This window comes from Harpia harpyja, chromosome Z (genome assembly GCF_026419915.1).
Source record: "Harpia harpyja isolate bHarHar1 chromosome Z, bHarHar1 primary haplotype, whole genome shotgun sequence".
Taxonomy (NCBI): domain Eukaryota; kingdom Metazoa; phylum Chordata; class Aves; order Accipitriformes; family Accipitridae; genus Harpia; species Harpia harpyja.
Genome location: NC_068969.1, coordinates 86,788,560 through 86,804,687, shown reverse-complemented (window position 1 = coordinate 86,804,687; position 16,128 = coordinate 86,788,560). Strand labels below are relative to the sequence as shown.

The window sequence follows — 16,128 nt, the reverse complement described above, 5'->3', positions numbered from 1 at the left end:
CTCTCTCGCCTTCTCCTCCTCTCTCTTTCTGCTACGGTGATGCCGTCGGACCAGCAGCGCGGAGACCCGACCGCCGTGGCGGCTGCCGGCAGTGCCGGCCCCGGGTGCGGTATGGGGCGGCGGGCGGTCGCGTGCTGCTGGGCGCTGTGCCTGCTGCTCGTTCTCAGCTGCCTGCGCGCCTCCGCCGACGGTGAGTGTGGGGCCCGGGGGGCCCGGGGCGCGCACCGCCGGGGCTGCTCCCGCCGCCGCCTCCCCCCCCCCGCAATAGTCTCTTCTCCTGCCGCCCTTTCGGTTTGGGTTTTTTTTGCTTTGCTTTGTTTGGGGATTTGGGTTTTGGTTTTGTTTAGGTTTGGGTGTTTTGGTTTGTTTTTTTTTCTTTTGTCTCTCACGCTGCTTGCCCTCTGCGCCGGGGGGAGCGGGGCTCCGCGGAGGGGCCGCCGGGGCGGGCCCGGGCTCCCGGGGGCACAGGGGGCCGCTGCCGCCGGGGTCTGCCCCGCCGCCCCTCTTGTCGGTGGAGGCGCCGCCTTCCCCGCCGGGCCCCTGTGGGCGCGCAGGGCTGGTGAGGGTGGGCCTGAGCCCCTGCCCGGCGGGCCCGCCCCGAGGAGCCCCTCTGCCGGCAGCGACCCGGGTGCCGCGGGAGGGTTTGATTTCCTGCGCCGTGCCTGGTGCCGAGGGCAGGGTCTGCGTGCCTGGGGCTTACCGGGGCGGGGGGGACTGGGGCTTTGTGGTGGAGGAAGGAAGAGGGGCCCTTGGGCAGGGTGCGGCGTTAAAGATGCTGTCAAACTACTGTGCAACTTTGGCTTTGTGGCATCCAGCAGCACTGGCATGGCTCTAGCTCAGGGCCAGGGGTAACCACCTTAAAGGGGTCTCCACCTGGTGGCAAGGTTGAGTCTTGCCACCGCCGGATCTTGCCCTGCTTGCGGGCTGGGCTCTCGCTAGTAGCGCTGCTCGTGGCGAGCTCCAGGGTTGCCTCCCAGCGTAGAAGCTGTTACCCCTACGGCAGAGAGACCTGCACATTAAGCCAATTGGGTAGTCAATTAAAAATATTTTCCTCTTGAGTGGAGGTAGTAATCAGTTGGCTGACTCCTTTCTTCCTTCAGGAAGTGGGGTCCAGGCTACTCTTCTAGGTGGGAGATGGGTAGTTGATGTTTGCATTGCTGTATGGCTCTTAATCTCCTGACTAGTGCCCTAAAGTAGGCCAAAGTATCAGATCTTGGCTATGTTGGCAAAGTATGCTTAAAGGTAGCTGCACCTTGTAGTCCTAACGGCGTGCAGTAGTTCGGACACTGGGTCTGCCACGCAGAGCCCAGGCAGGGGGTTGTTGCATCTGGCCCTCATACAAGGAAGAAGAGGGGAAATGTCTGCCTAGCCCCTCCTCAATTCCCAGTACATGACGGGATTGCTCCCGTGTCTGGTCTACAACAGACATGGATTAGACGGCTCTAGTATGAAGGACCAAGCTGGCTGGCACTGAAACTGCTAGTGCGCTGTAGTTGGAAATTGTAATGAGATACGCAGTGGAGGGCAACTCTAGTCCACCAAGTTAGTCTGATTCTTCCCTCAATTTGAGTTGGTGGCCCCACCAGCCCTCTCCTACTAGTAGCTGCAATTGCCAGGGTCTGGGGGGAGTCTAAGCTAGTTCCTGTATGAGCTCTCACAAGGTTTCCCAATCACTTTTGCAAGCTTTTCTGGGACTCGGTGTCAGATGACAGCACACAAGTGTCACATGTTTGAGGCTGCCCAGACAAGTAATCTGACAACTTGCTTAAGGGGCTGAGACAAGCAGTGACAGCAGAGGTATGGAGAAAGGTAGTTTAACTTGGGTAGTCATTGTAACTGTGCTCCTTCACCCTGCACACATTGCTGCTTATGAGCCAACTTCTAGTAAGTAGTTGCCTGGGGAACAGTGAAATAACACGTGTTAGCAATCACAGGCTGTGGAGTTACTGGTTGTCTACATCTTTTGCCTAAGCCTTATCCCAAGGAGGAGAAAAGGTGTCAAGGTGCTTCTGGTGTATGAGTAGCGCATGAAGAGAAGCTTTGACTTAGTGGCTAATTGATGCTGATCTAAAAATTAAGTGTCTGGTGACTGAAGCTGCAACTGAGATACGACTCTGTTGCTTCAAATAGCAGTGGATTAGGCTGGTAGTGTCATGACCAAATGGTTACCCAGCATTGGAGAACTGTGCTAGGTATAAGACAGGGGACCACAGTTAGTTACTGTCTGGAACTAACCATCGTCTTAACTGGAGCTCACACCAAGTGGCCTTTAGAGTTTGGCAGATGTCTTCAGGAATAGCAACAGATGATGAACTTTACCTCTGTGCACCTGTGGGGCTGTTAGGTGCTGTCAGTTCTTTACTTGTTTGTGGGCTAACAAAAGTAGTTGCTCTGACATTTCACTTGGTATCAGCTGCAGAAGCGATGATACCTTCTTGGAATGGCTTGTTGTAGTTGTAAAGTTATAGCTGTTACTCCAAGCTCAGTTCCTGTTTCATTTAGCCTTGTGTGTAGCTTCCCTGTAGCATTTGGTCAAAGTGATATAATGTTTGTAAGTCACAATGTATTAGGAAGTCTTAGCAAGCCTTTTCTGGTTATTCTAGCTTGAAATAGAGTAACTGAGGACGGTGGAGTTATTTTGGGATCTCCTGAGTGGCAGGCTTAGTCAAATATCTCTAGTATGCTATTTTGGGAAAGGTTGACTGTTCTCACTCTGAAAGCCTGGATGAGAGTGTCTCCAAACTAGCAGGAGTCACTTGTTTCATATTTTAGGTGGTAGTACAGTAATAACTGGAATAATGCGTGACCAGGGCTTGCAAGCAGAAGGCTGCTTCTGTTAGAGGTTACTGGACAACAAGGTGAGGTCAGGCTTAGAGGGAGCATTAGCTGTGGCTTCTGTACCCTCTCTAAGCTGGCTGGGGTGTGCTTTCTAGCACAAGGCAAGCTACTTGTTTGACAGCTCTTAACCAAATAGTAGTAGCTTTATGAAACCGTGCTATTAGAAAGTGCATGCTGGTGTAACTCCCATCCTGAAAAGGAAAGGAGGGATGGAAACACAGAGCACAAGAACTGATGTTCAGTTTTTTGGCACTCTTTGAACACAGTTCCTATGAAACAAGTTGTTATGGCTTTACTCTGACAAGTGAGTAAGCATTTTACTCAGCCAGTAAGACTGCTAAAACATTAGCAGAGTTCAATAAGCTGCTGTTTCAAATCCTTTACTTCTAGCATGAATTTACATGAGACACTCAGCAGGTAAAATTGCCCATTGTCCTCACTTATACTCTGTCCAGAGTTTGCCATTGCCTAGCACCTGATGGCTGGCCAATATAATGTGAAATGGCTGAATAGCTTCCTTCCACTTGGAAACTGTCTTGCGTTTTGCTTGTCATACACAGAAGATATAAAATAACAAGTAATGTTCTACTAAAATTTGATGCCCTTTGTGAGCCCTGGAATGCCAAGACAAAGCACCTCCACTAAATGATGCAATAAACCAAGGAGGAGCACGAGTCTTGCATCATGCTGTAGACATGTGCAGCCAATACTAATGCATGAGCTTACACACTTGCCTGCATGCATTACATGGAACAGCTCTGGCTCAGCTGCTGAAGAAGCAGGCTGCTGCTTTTAGTGCCAGTTAGAACATGGCTTCAAGACAAAGTAGATTCCCTTGAGGGATGGGGTCATACGGTTTTTAGAGCTGAAGATACTCTGGAAAATGCACTCTTAACTCTAACCACCATGCAGAAAGCAGAACCTTACTCAAGCGTACTAATAAATCGAGACTGTTATCAGTTGGGAGACAACAGACTTGATTCCAGAAGGAAGTGATAAATTATCTTGCTCTCTTAGCATCACACTTGATCTAACTTTAATAAGCAAGATCCAGATACGTAATCACATTTCTTTTTGTGTATACTAAGGAATGTCTCTGGGTGCCCTTGTTTGAGGAGTAACTTAAATCCTGAAAACTTGTTCAACTACAGAGCAGATATCTAAGCTATCTTTACACTTGGGGCTTCTGCTATAATGTGTTAGCAGCAGAGTACTGAAATGCTAATCCAGCTTGACATTAGTCAATTCTAAACCCAGTTTGCTTAAAGTTTGAAGAGTTTTGTGAATGCAGTGCTAGGCACTGGACAGCGGAAGTCATTGTGTGCATGCATCCCTCTGCCTTGCAAACTTGACCCTACCTTGAAAAGGAAAACTCAGTAAGAAGAACACTGGTGGTTTACTGTTGTCTGGCAGGTGGACTGTCATAAGGCTTAAGCTCAGCACTTGTACTGTGAAGGAAAACTTCTGGCTCTACTTTCATGATAGAAAATGTGGAGCTCAAATCTGGTTTCATGTTGATGTTATGCTGCTTATTAAGCTGGGTAACTTCTTGATCGGCAGTAGGGCAGAAAGCAAGAAAGTATTGCTAAACAGTATCAGGGCTTAGGTTCCTTTCTTCGTTGAAGGTGCAAGAACAAAATGTGAGGAATCCCAGTTCCCATGTAGTAATGGACGCTGTATTCCTTTACTCTGGAAATGTGATGGTGATGAAGACTGCTCAGATGGCAGTGATGAGAGTGCTTGTGGTAAGTAGTCAAAATAAATAATACCTCTGTAGGAGTACTTGCTAATTGGCAGGGGGGGCTTAACAGTGGATAGCTGGAGAGATCCTTATCACGTCCAGCACTTCTGATAGTCAGAATACAGAGTAGAGGACAAATTTCCTAGAACAACGGGGGGACTATCTTGATACCTTACATCTATCTGAGGCAGTTGAATTTTCCTGAGTGCTATGAAAGTCTCCTGGAATTGGTGACCAAGAGAAAAGCTTGTGACCAAAACTCTTTATTTGCAAGGGTGGTGACGGTCAAGAACAGAATGCAAGCCTGTTCTCAGTTGCTGCTTGAAGACATAGTAGAAACTGTTTGCTATTAGCACTTAGCTGTTGGCTATTCCATGGTTAAATGCCCTGATTTATGTGAGAGAGAAATTCTGATGAGTCTCCTATAAACACTAAGTCTAGCTTTGGCTGCCAACTCTTGCTTTAAGCAGACATAGAGGCCAAGATGGATGACAAGATATACTTGGAGACAAGGCAAAACGGACTCAGTATCCAACACTGGTGTAGTTGAACTGCCAGTCTGCTCAAGCAGACCTAAACTGTTACCTTAGGGTTACATAGTACCATGCTTCTGTAATGGCAAATCAAATGCCTTGATAATAAACTCAGAGTTCAAAATCTGAATATTAATATCAATAGAGCTTACTTTAACTCAAGTATGTTCAAAGAACCAGCTATTCTAGCAGCATAGTCTCCCTTAACAATAGCAGTCCTTCAGTGCATGCTTACAGGAAGATAAATGTTTCTCTGTGCACAGTATAACTCTCTAGGAAGTGTTAAACAGCACTGTCATTAGGCTGGTGGAGGATGACACCAAACATCCAAGAACTAAGGATATTGCATTACTTTCCCAGGGCAAGGCAGCTTATCTCTAGCTGTGACAAACAGGCTAAGCTCTGGTCTCTAAACAAGTGGCTGTCCTTCTCCCTTGCAGTGAAGAAGACATGTGCTGAATCTGATTTTGTGTGCATCAGCGGTCAGTGTGTGCCTAACAGATGGCAGTGTGATGGGGATCCGGACTGTGAAGATGGGTCTGACGAGAGTGCTGAACTGTGTCGTAAGTGAGCCTGGCTTGTTGATGCAGGCAAGCCTGTGGGGAGCAGTGTTTTGACTTCTTGCCTGTGTGCAGCCCGGCTCTCCTCCTAAAGGAAGGATGAACTTGTGTTGGAGAGCACCTTCCTAAGTGCTAGCTTAGCTTTGGCCACACTGGGGTCTTGACAAGACTTTTTACTACTTAAAAAGATGCAGAACTGAGTGGGGACTCTGCACTTCTCCCTGGTAAGAGATAGCAAGTACGAAGTTTTACTGACAGTCAGAAGCAGCAAGCACAACATGACAGACCTGACCGTTGCTGTGGCCTGTTCACCAAGTGATCACTGTCCTCCAAGACAACTACTTTGCAAGATAACCAGAGCTAGTGTAGGAGCTGAGTGACTGACTGAATGTTGGGGGGTGGGAAGCAGAAGTGCAAATGCTTGACTTGGAGGTCTCGCAGTTAGCAACCCCAGTCTTAAGTGTGGTAACTAATCAAGGAATATAGATCCGTGAAGCTTCATTTCTCTGTATTGATAGGATCCACACTGAGGAATATGTCAGCCCCAAGTCCTACTGCACTTTGGCATTACTCCTGCCTACTACTATGTGTTATAGCTCAAACTTCTACAGTAACTGGTGTGCAATCACAAAACTACCACTACAAAGATATTCTTAAAATACTAATCTATGAGGAGCCGGAAGTATTTTTTTTTGGCTGAACACTATGAACTAGTGTAAACTCTTCCATGATGGAGCCATCAACTTAGATGGATGCTGATATTTAATTAACTGCAACTTTGTCCAGAGCTGAAGCCTGTCAGTCTGAACTTTCAGGACAACTGCTAAAACCCAAGATCAGTAGCTCTTAAATTTCAGAACTCCTAAATTGAACTTAAACTTTTTTCAATAGATATGAGAACATGCCGGGTAAATGAAATCAGCTGTGGTCCTCAGTCAACCCAGTGTATCCCAGTCTCCTGGAAATGTGATGGTGAAAAAGACTGTGACAGTGAAGAAGATGAAGAGAATTGCGGTAAGGGAAGAAACAGTGGCTGCATAACTCTATTTGAAATTGACTTGTCTCGAAAGGAGCTAGCTGGGCAGTATACCTGGGAAGATAAATTTCTCATAGTATCAATATCTTCTTAAACATACATCATCTTGTATTGCAGCCCACTTAACAAAGCAGACTTGTTCTAACACTCCTCTGTCCTGCTAAGTTAAGAACTACAGCAATATAAGCTATTCAACATCTGTCTTTGGTCTCTGGCTAACTTTGGCAATAGCCATAGGCTTAGTTGCATGCCAGGCAAACCATCAGAATTTATTCTCTGCAGAGTTTCTCCACAGGTAACTCTAGTTGCTGCTTAACATTAACAAATAGTCTCCTAAAAATGTAGTAGTGACTTGTAGCCAAGGACACAGCCGATCTGCTTTATAGCACTGTCCTGGAGGATTCTGTGTGCTTGTCTGAAAGCGTAGACTAGGGAAGCTAGGTTTCAAGTGTTGAGGGCCAACTTCAGGCTGGTACACAAGTGAAGCTGCCACTGCCAGCATTAGAGTGCAGCATTCCTGGCTTATTCTAATGAACTTGCATATGTATGAGTTGTCTGAGGTGTCCTGAGACAAATTTGCTGTAGCCAAAACCACAGGGCTGGCTTCCATCAGAGCTATCTTACCTGGATGGGCTAATGAGACACAGATCTCCAGACTTCCATTATGTCTCTGTGGAGTTGCTGCCCTACTGAGCAAGCAAGTGCCTTAATCTGAGAAGTAAATCTACAGACAGCATTTCTAATGAAGCTGATAAAACTATCACCCTGGGCATACTGAGCTGCTAGCTACACTGCTATTAAACCAGCATAATTTGTACTGGCGTAAGTTGTGTGGGTGTGCTTAATACCACAGGATCAACTGGTGCAAGATCTTGATCTATTATCCCCAGTGTTCCAGGCAAATGGGCCACTGCTGTCCTGGGCACCAGCACAAAACACTTCAATTTCAAACTACAGTGCATGCTGACCATCTGGCTACTTTAATCTTAGTCTGTACTCTAGAGTTAGCAATTCTCTTACCTTCTGTCTCTGGTTCACAGTGTTTGAGCCTGTTTTCTGAAAGGCTCGCACGCTGAAGCAGAACAGCCTAGCTGCTTCACAAGGAGGTTATTTTCACTTAGTAGCTCAAAACTGATGCCTCTCACTCATACCATCCAAAGGCAAGGAGGACAGTCTGTGTGGGGCTCAAGCATCCTGTAGGTGGTCAGTTAGGTTCTCCTAGAGCCTTATACAGGATGCTGATCTTCTGTCAGCTAACAGCTGATGAAGAACCTACAAAGCAAAACATCTTCATATGAAAGTCTGCCTTCTTGGGATAATCTGCTAATCTCTCTTACTCCTGTTACTCCAGGCAATGTGACTTGTAGTCCAGCAGAGTTCACATGCAGCAGTGGGCAGTGTATTTCCAAGAGCTTTGTCTGCAATGGTCAAGATGACTGCAGTGATGGTAGTGATGAGCTGGAGTGTGCACCTCCTACCTGTGGAATTCATGAGTTCCAGTGCAAGAGTTCCACTTGCATCCCCATCAGCTGGGTGTGTGATGATGATGCTGACTGCTCTGACTACTCAGATGAATCTCTAGAGCAATGTGGCCGCCAGCCTGCACCTCCTGTGAAGTGCTCTGCCAGTGAGGTGCAATGCGGCTCAGGTGAATGTATCCACAAAAAGTGGCGCTGTGATGGAGATCCTGACTGCAAGGATGGAAGTGATGAAGTCAACTGCCGTAAGTTAACTTGGTCTTTCTCTAGGATGTGCTGGTTGGCTTCTGTTTTATTTTCTTTCCTTCAGCAGACCTCAGGAGTTTAAGTATGTAACGGCTGTGTCCTCAGCTTCTCGGACCTGCAGACCAGACCAGTTCAGATGTGAAGATGGGAACTGCATCCATGGGAGCAGGCAGTGCAATGGTGTGAGAGACTGTCTGGATGGCACTGATGAAGCAAGTTGTAACAATGGTAAATGGAACTAAGCAAAAGTAAACTATTTGCAGAATACCTGTTGTAGCTGGTGGTTGCCCTCACAATCTTCATTATCTCAGTTATTCAGTGCTCTGGACCTGGCAAATTCAAGTGCAGAAGTGGAGAATGCATAGATGTCAATAAAGTGTGTAACCAGCAGAGAGACTGCAAGGACTGGAGTGATGAGCCTCTCAAGGAGTGTAGTAAGCGAACAAACTCATTACACAATGCTGACCACTAGACATACTTGGATACTCTGAGCTGTCAGATGTCAGTCTGGAATGCCCATCTGCACTTCCTTCGTGGCAAACAAATGACCAAGAGCAACCTAGTCAATAGGCTAGTTTTATCCTAGCCAAACTGGCTATTGGGATGACTTCTCCATGGCCAGAAGGCACTTGAAGGCATTAGAAACTCTGAAACTTCCAGGAACCTCAATCTTTGTCTGCTACTGCCAACTTGTAACACAAGTAATACGCTGATAGCTGAGCAAATATGAATTTGAGGAGGGTGTCTTGCATGTGACTTCAAGTGCCAGAGTGGTTTATCAGATGTGGCAGGCATCATTAGAAAATGGATGGGTATCTGGTAAAGCACTCCATGACTAAGACTTCAAGACTAAATATGTGTCCTGTCTCAGAGGTGGCCAATTCTTCTTTTCTAGACATAAATGAATGTCTGGTGAACAATGGTGGATGCTCTCATATCTGCAGAGATCTCGTTATTGGCTATGAATGTGACTGTCCAGCTGGGTTTGAGCTTTTAGACAGGAGAACCTGTGGAGGCAAGTATGAAGTAGGTTAACATGGACCCTACTGATGGTATTGGAGATGAGAATAAATTAAATTCTTGTCTTTACAGATATCAATGAATGCCAGAACCCTGGTATCTGTAGTCAAATCTGTATCAACCTGAAAGGGGGCTACAAATGTGAATGTAGCCGTGGCTATCAGATGGATCTTGCTACTGGGGTGTGCAAAGCAGTGGGTGAGTATTGGCATAGGACTTCTGTATCCCCACTTTAAAATGAGATAGCAAGTGATGTACTGTTTATGCTATTGTGGTTTTGACACTAGTTGTTGTGCTGTTATCAATATAACTTGTACATACCTGAACACTCCTAACACTTTGAATGATGCTGTGATACAGTACTTAAAGCTGCCTGACATAAACTGCTTTTGTCTGCTCCCTGGGCAGGAGGACCCTCCCCATCAAGTTGTGGAGGGAGAGAAGGATGAGGTATGGTACAGCCAAGACCTCTGTCAGCATCCATTAGCAAGTGTGGAATGGCAAATACTAAATATGATGACTTTTAAAACTTGTCATAAAAGAACAGTATGTGACAGCATGTCTAGAATTACAGAAAACACTTACGCTCTTTTCACAGGGAAAGAACCATGTCTAATTTTCACCAACCGCCGGGATATCAGGAAGATTGGCCTTGAGAGGAAAGAATACATTCAGCTAGTAGAGCAGCTAAGAAACACTGTAGCTCTAGATGCTGATATTGCTAAGCAAAAGCTTTACTGGGCTGACTTTGGCCAAAGAGCAATCTTCAGGTAAATGGACTCAGCTTCTGAACCCTAGTGTGCTCCCCTAAACCATCCCACGTTTTACCCAAGCTGCTTCTCTAGGCTCTGGTGATGAAAACTAGATTCCTGATGTCCTGAAGACAAAGTACAGTAGATGCAAGTTCCCACAACTAGCAATGTGTAAGCCTATTGCACTTCCTAGTAACTGCTACTACAATTGTACAAAAGGCACTCTGTGGAAAGTCACAAGTGCATCTTCTGCATTATCTGCCTGAGATCTGTGTGCAGTATTTGCTGAGGCATGCCAAGTGGTAGTGTCTGTGGAGGAAGGGTTTGAAAGCAAGTAATTCTTGTCTTCCAGTGCGTCTCTTGATACCCGTGATAAAGTTGGAACACATGTCAGAATCCTGGACAACATACACAGCCCTGCAGGAATTGCTGTTGACTGGGTTTATAAGAACATCTACTGGTCTGACTCAACTGCAAAGACCATTTCAGTGGCTAGCCTAGATGGCACAAAAAGAAAGGTTTTGTTTTTCTCTGAGCTGAGAGAGCCAGCTTCTATTGCTGTAGATCCTCTCTCTGGGTGAGTATTTGTCCTGGTTCTCTTAAAAGAGCGGATCTACCAGCTACTTCATGTCCTGATAACTGGCTTAGCTAGCCTTTCTTAGTTATTGATCATAATTAAGAGTGATACTACACAGTACTATAGTGCATCATACAACATAAATTCTGCTTCACAGCTTTATGTACTGGTCAGACTGGGGTGAGCCAGCAAAAATTGAAAAAGCAGGAATGAATGGATTTGACAGACAGCAGCTTGTGACAACAGAAATCCAGTGGCCTAATGGAATTGCTCTAGGTATGTTGAACTTGTCTCTGTGCCAGAGGTATTCTGGAGCTTTAGCAATTTGTTTGCTACAAAAGCCAAGGTCATCCTTCAGAGAACTATTTTCAGCTTCTGAGAATGGGAAGTTCCTGCATGCCTGGAGACACTGCAGCAGCCACAGATAGCAGTTCTCAGATACTGAAATGGTAACCTTTCTTGCACTGCTCTATATTATAGTTGAGGCACAGGCCACTTAGAAAGCACTGCAACAGCCTTCTGCATCCCAGTGTGGTAAGAAACTAGAGCAACACTGCAACTATTCTTGAACCTTGGGTGTTTCAACTTCTGCAGGAGGCTTTGGAGGTTTTCTCTGTGTAGATAGTAAATACATTTGGGGGTGTTTTTCCTCCTAGATCTTGTAAAAAGCCGTCTGTACTGGCTTGATTCTAAACTACATATGCTGTCAAGTGTGGACTTCAATGGCCAGGACCGTAGAATTGTGCTGAAGTCTCATATGTTCCTTCCTCATCCTCTTGCTCTAACAATATTTGAGGTAAGAATGACTTCCTGTAGTAATTGTCAGAGATCCTCCTCTTGCTAGTATGTGGCTAGGAATTACGGTGCTGGTAGCAACACAGAGGTAAAGGGATGCAATGACTATGTCTTCTAGGACCGTGTGTACTGGATTGATGGAGAGAATGAGGCAGTCTATGGTGCCAACAAATTTACTGGATCTGAATTGGTTACCCTAGTGAACAACCTCAATGATGCACAGGACATCATTGTGTATCATGAACTTGTTCAGCCTTCAGGTAACTCTAATACAGTTTATAGTTATGTCAGTGTATACTTGTAAGAAGCCTGCTCTGCTTTGTTGGTGGCAAATGATATCCCTCCCCTGTGTAGTTGCCTACTTCACTTCTACTTGGAGTGCTTGGAGCTTCTAATATAGGCACCCCTACTGGGATTGAGAGAAGGTCTAGTTGCAATTGCTCTTTCTTAGGCAGAGCAGATACAAATCTGTAACTGCGGAGACAAGTAACTCTAGTAGAGCAATTACTGACCAAATAATTATGCTATACATGTGGAGTATGAAGGCTTATTCATGTCAATTGCTGTACCAACAGGCAGGAACTGGTGTGAAGAGGACGTGGCAAATGGAGGCTGTAGCTACCTATGCCTCCCTGCTCCTCAGATAAATGAACACTCTCCAAAGTACACCTGTGCATGTCCTGTTGGATACTTCTTGCAGGAGGATGGTCTGAGATGTGCAGGTATGGTAACATCACTGAAATCTTTTCCAGGATGGATGGGGAAGGAGTAGGAATGCTGAATCTGTTAGAGGCAAATACGGCAGTATAGGCTGACAGCATTGCATGAGTTAATCTCATGTAATTAATCTTGGAGGGGGTAGTCTTCTAGCATGCATTAAGCTGGCCCTCAAAAGTTAGCAAGTGCTGTTCAAAGTCCATGCTTGGCTTCTGCATCGTCATCATTTGCAACAAGACCTTGTACCTCCATGGCTTTCTTCAGTCAGCAAGCACATGCACATAACATACCAAGCCCCTTTCTTATAAAACAAGGGATATAAACCAGCATGGCTCTACACTGTGTGAATACACAGCATTGAAAAGCTGATAGGCTAGTCTTGCTGGCCCAGGAAGTTTGTTTGGACCTCCTTTTGTGGTCCACACTAACAGGCTGCTGCTACTACCCTGAGCACTGACTATATTGCAGGCTTGTTTGTCTAGTGGAGTGGAACTAGAAACTCCAAGGTGCCACTTACTATATTGCATGTTGATTCTGACTGCCACAGTTAGAGCACTGAATGCAAGGACGCTGCCCTCAGTTGGCTGCTCTAAAGGGTTGCCATAGGTATCAAGACAGTAGCTAACCAGTAAACTCCTAGAACTGAAATCTCACTCAGAAAACCTGAAGTCAGCCACCTGGGGTGGCTTACTGTTGTCATGACTCTAAATACCTGTAATTCATGCCTGATTAACTGTCTAGCCTTATTCTTGGAATTTTTTTATCAAAACCCCTCAGCTGAGTGTATGCTAGTGAAATCACTAATGTCAATGTTTCCAATAAAGCTAACAAGCTGCATGATCATTCTGCCATCTGCTAAACATTCACTACCATGGCTCTCATAGCTAAGCCATTGCAGAACTTCAGGATTAACTGGGTTCTTGATCTATAATTAGTTTCAGGTACTGGAGCAACTGTGGCTTACACTGAGGCTAAAGATACCAGCACAACAGAAAAATCTCCAACTGTTGGACTAGTTCCTGGAGGTACTGGTCCCAATAACTCAGACTGCTGAACATTAGAGAAATTAAATGCAAACTGACCCACTAGCCTACATGAAGTTTTCTCCTTTGCATGCAGGTAGAGAACACAGGCCAGGTCATGTGTGTAGTACAAGTACAACAGCTGGAGCATGTGATAAACAGAATTAGTTCACTTATGACGGTGTGGAACCTACAGGTTCCATGAAATCCCAGAAGTGCTCAGAGAAGGCAAGCAATAAGAAAAGCTTTCTCCTAATAAAGAATGAAGCCTGTTAGGCTGTTCTTGCAGTGTGTTACTGAGAAGCCAATATATGATAGCAGCTTCTGGGCTTGGGAAGTGCTTGCATCTGACAGTCTGCCAGCCTGTCAGTAAGCAAGCTCACTACTTCAAATTCTCATGTAGGATTCAACAGGACTGGTACAACATCTGGAATTGTTATAGCTGGAGGAACATCAGCAGCTTGGTCTGTTCTTCCTGTCTGTGAGTACAGCATTCACTAGCCTTTGGGACCCCTTGTGGTGGGACAGCCACTCTTTAAGAGCTTGACTTGACCTTACTCCATACTTGCAATCTGTTTCTCTCTGTAAAGTATTGCTGATGATGGCTGCAATGGCTGGCTACTTTATGTGGCATAACTGGCAGCACAAGAACATGAAAAGCATGAATTTTGATAATCCTGTCTACCTGAAAACTACAGAAGAGGACATCACAATTGATATTGGAAGACACAGCAGTTCAGTAGGACACACCTACCCTGCAGTAAGTAAACCTATTGACATGTCTGAGTTTAATCCTTAGAGTAGACATAAGACTGTCAAATGATATCTGACTTAAGAGCAGAAACCTCCCCTAAACCTGAAAGCTGCTGGCTGCAGCCAAACCACTGGGCTGAATCAGCTGAGAGCTTGTCCTTTTTATCAAGGTTAAAGTAGTAGTAGGCAACTACTGTCCTATACCTGGGATGGAGTAATCAGTGCTGAATGTGGTCACCAGCCTGCAGAACTAGCCCCTGTTTCAACCTGCCATGTAGTGATGATATGCCTTGTTTTGCATCTTTTATTAGTACAATTGTAGCTAACTTGTACTTATTTTGTACAGATATCTGTTGTAAGCACAGACGATGATATGGCGTGAGCACTGGATCAGGAATCTTTTTCCGGTTTACTTGTGTTTTACACTCTTTGGGGATAGTAACCAGGTTTGTGGCTGAAAGACTTCCTCCATTCTTGGAAGAAAGAAGATACTTTCTGTATGTATGGAACACTTACGTAAATAGCTGTTTTATACAGCTTAACAACAAACTCTGTAAATAGCTGTCCACAACAATTCAGCTTTTAGTGGTTACCGTTTTATCTGTAACCCTTGGATTGTCAGTCAGTAACACCACTGACCAAATATAAAGCACTTTCCATAGAAAGCCATATTCCAGCCACAACTTGTAACACCTGTACATATATGTATAGGCCACTTGTAAATATTATTCTTGGAAAATCACTATCAAGCACTTTGAAATACTTCAAATATAAATTGTTGTACACTGTCTTTTTCAATGATTGGGGCAATGGCAATAGGAAAAAACGGGTTACTATGATTGCCAAAAATTTGTAAACATAAGTAATTTTGTATGTATGATTGAAACAATCTTGTCTGTTACCTCTTAGAGGTATACAGGCATGAATGCTCTTTTAAGAAACCACTGTAAATCTTAAATGCAGAGAAGGGGAAAAATAAAAAAAAATTAAGCAGTTAAACTATTGGTCTCCATTTTTATGTTAGCACTGAAGTAAAATAGAGTATCTCCTAAGTTAGAAGCTTTAGTGGGCTACACTACTGCCAGTCAGAACATGAAGTATTTCTGAAGTTCCAGACTGCTAAGACAGTACTCATCTGCCAGGTGACTGAGGTTTGTACTTGAGACTAATACTCTGCACAGTACTGGACTGAATGGGTCTCCTTTCATAGGAGTCCAGCTGGACTCCTAAGTTAGGATTGACAGTGGCTAAAAATACTCAACTACTCTTGCAAGCTCTTAAGAGGTACCATTGACAGAGATGCTACATGGATACAGGTCAAAGCATTGCCTGCTAGGTAAGTGTAAGGTCCTTGCAAAGAATGTTATGCATAAGCTCACAGTAGTGTCAAGCTGTTAGCAGTTATTCTTCATGGCAATGCTAGTGCAAGTTGGATCTTGGTAGCTGCTACACTGGTACAAAGGAGTAGCAGAGCTGTGACTTGGCAGCTAATCACAGCAGCCTGCTCCTGGAGTCTCAGTGCTGAAAAGCCCCTGTTGCTACATCTGTAATGACGGAAGTCCCCTGCAATAAGCACCAATGAGCTAGTGTCCCTTTCCCTGTGGGAACTCAATTCACTGTAATGCCTCTAGGACACTGACCACTTGAAGTGCTGGAGCCTTTCTCTTTGGTAACCATAGGAATGAAAAATAAATTGTACAACTGTTCTGCATCTAGGAAGGAGGTACTCATCTTGAGGATAACTGTTTAGTACCATACTACTTGAGTGCTAATTTTAGTAGCACCAAGTGTGTTCCTTATCCACTGTACATGTACAGTTCATTCATGCAGTAGAGAAGGATAAAGACTGAATTAACTTGCAGGTTCTGTGGTCTTCAGGTATTTTGCTCTGTGATCAAATTTGGAGTAAAGAAAGAGGAAGCTTTGGATCTTTATGGCATAACTACTTGGTAGTCTCCAACTGAGTAAAAGGTACCTTCCCTAGCCATTAGTAGTTTCCTTAATGACAAATTATGTTTCTGGGACAAAGTCATGGTTTCTCTCCTGACACTGCAGGACCT

At 45.0% G+C, this 16,128-nt stretch overlaps 1 protein-coding gene across 2 annotated transcripts; it reads left to right on the top strand.

Annotated features, from left to right (window-relative positions):
• The first annotated feature begins 2 nt into the window (after positions 1-2).
• Positions 3-15,067, top strand: VLDLR (very low density lipoprotein receptor). Of its 2 annotated transcripts, XM_052777902.1 has the most exons (19): positions 3-190; positions 4,464-4,583; positions 5,553-5,675; positions 6,564-6,686; positions 8,060-8,431; positions 8,538-8,660; positions 8,744-8,866; positions 9,328-9,447; positions 9,525-9,650; positions 10,051-10,222; positions 10,557-10,781; positions 10,939-11,057; positions 11,438-11,577; positions 11,695-11,836; positions 12,152-12,298; positions 13,229-13,318; positions 13,719-13,796; positions 13,906-14,075; positions 14,415-15,067. In XM_052777902.1, exons 1-19 carry the CDS (start codon positions 40-42, stop codon positions 14,448-14,450), a joined length of 2,700 nt encoding a protein of 899 aa, XP_052633862.1. In that variant the 5' UTR covers positions 3-39; the 3' UTR covers positions 14,451-15,067. The 2 variants fall into 2 exon arrangements, with proteins under 2 accessions (XP_052633862.1, XP_052633861.1); XM_052777901.1 differs by lacking the exon at positions 13,229-13,318 and having other exon boundaries at positions 18-190.
• Positions 15,068-16,128: the final 1,061 nt, after the last annotated feature.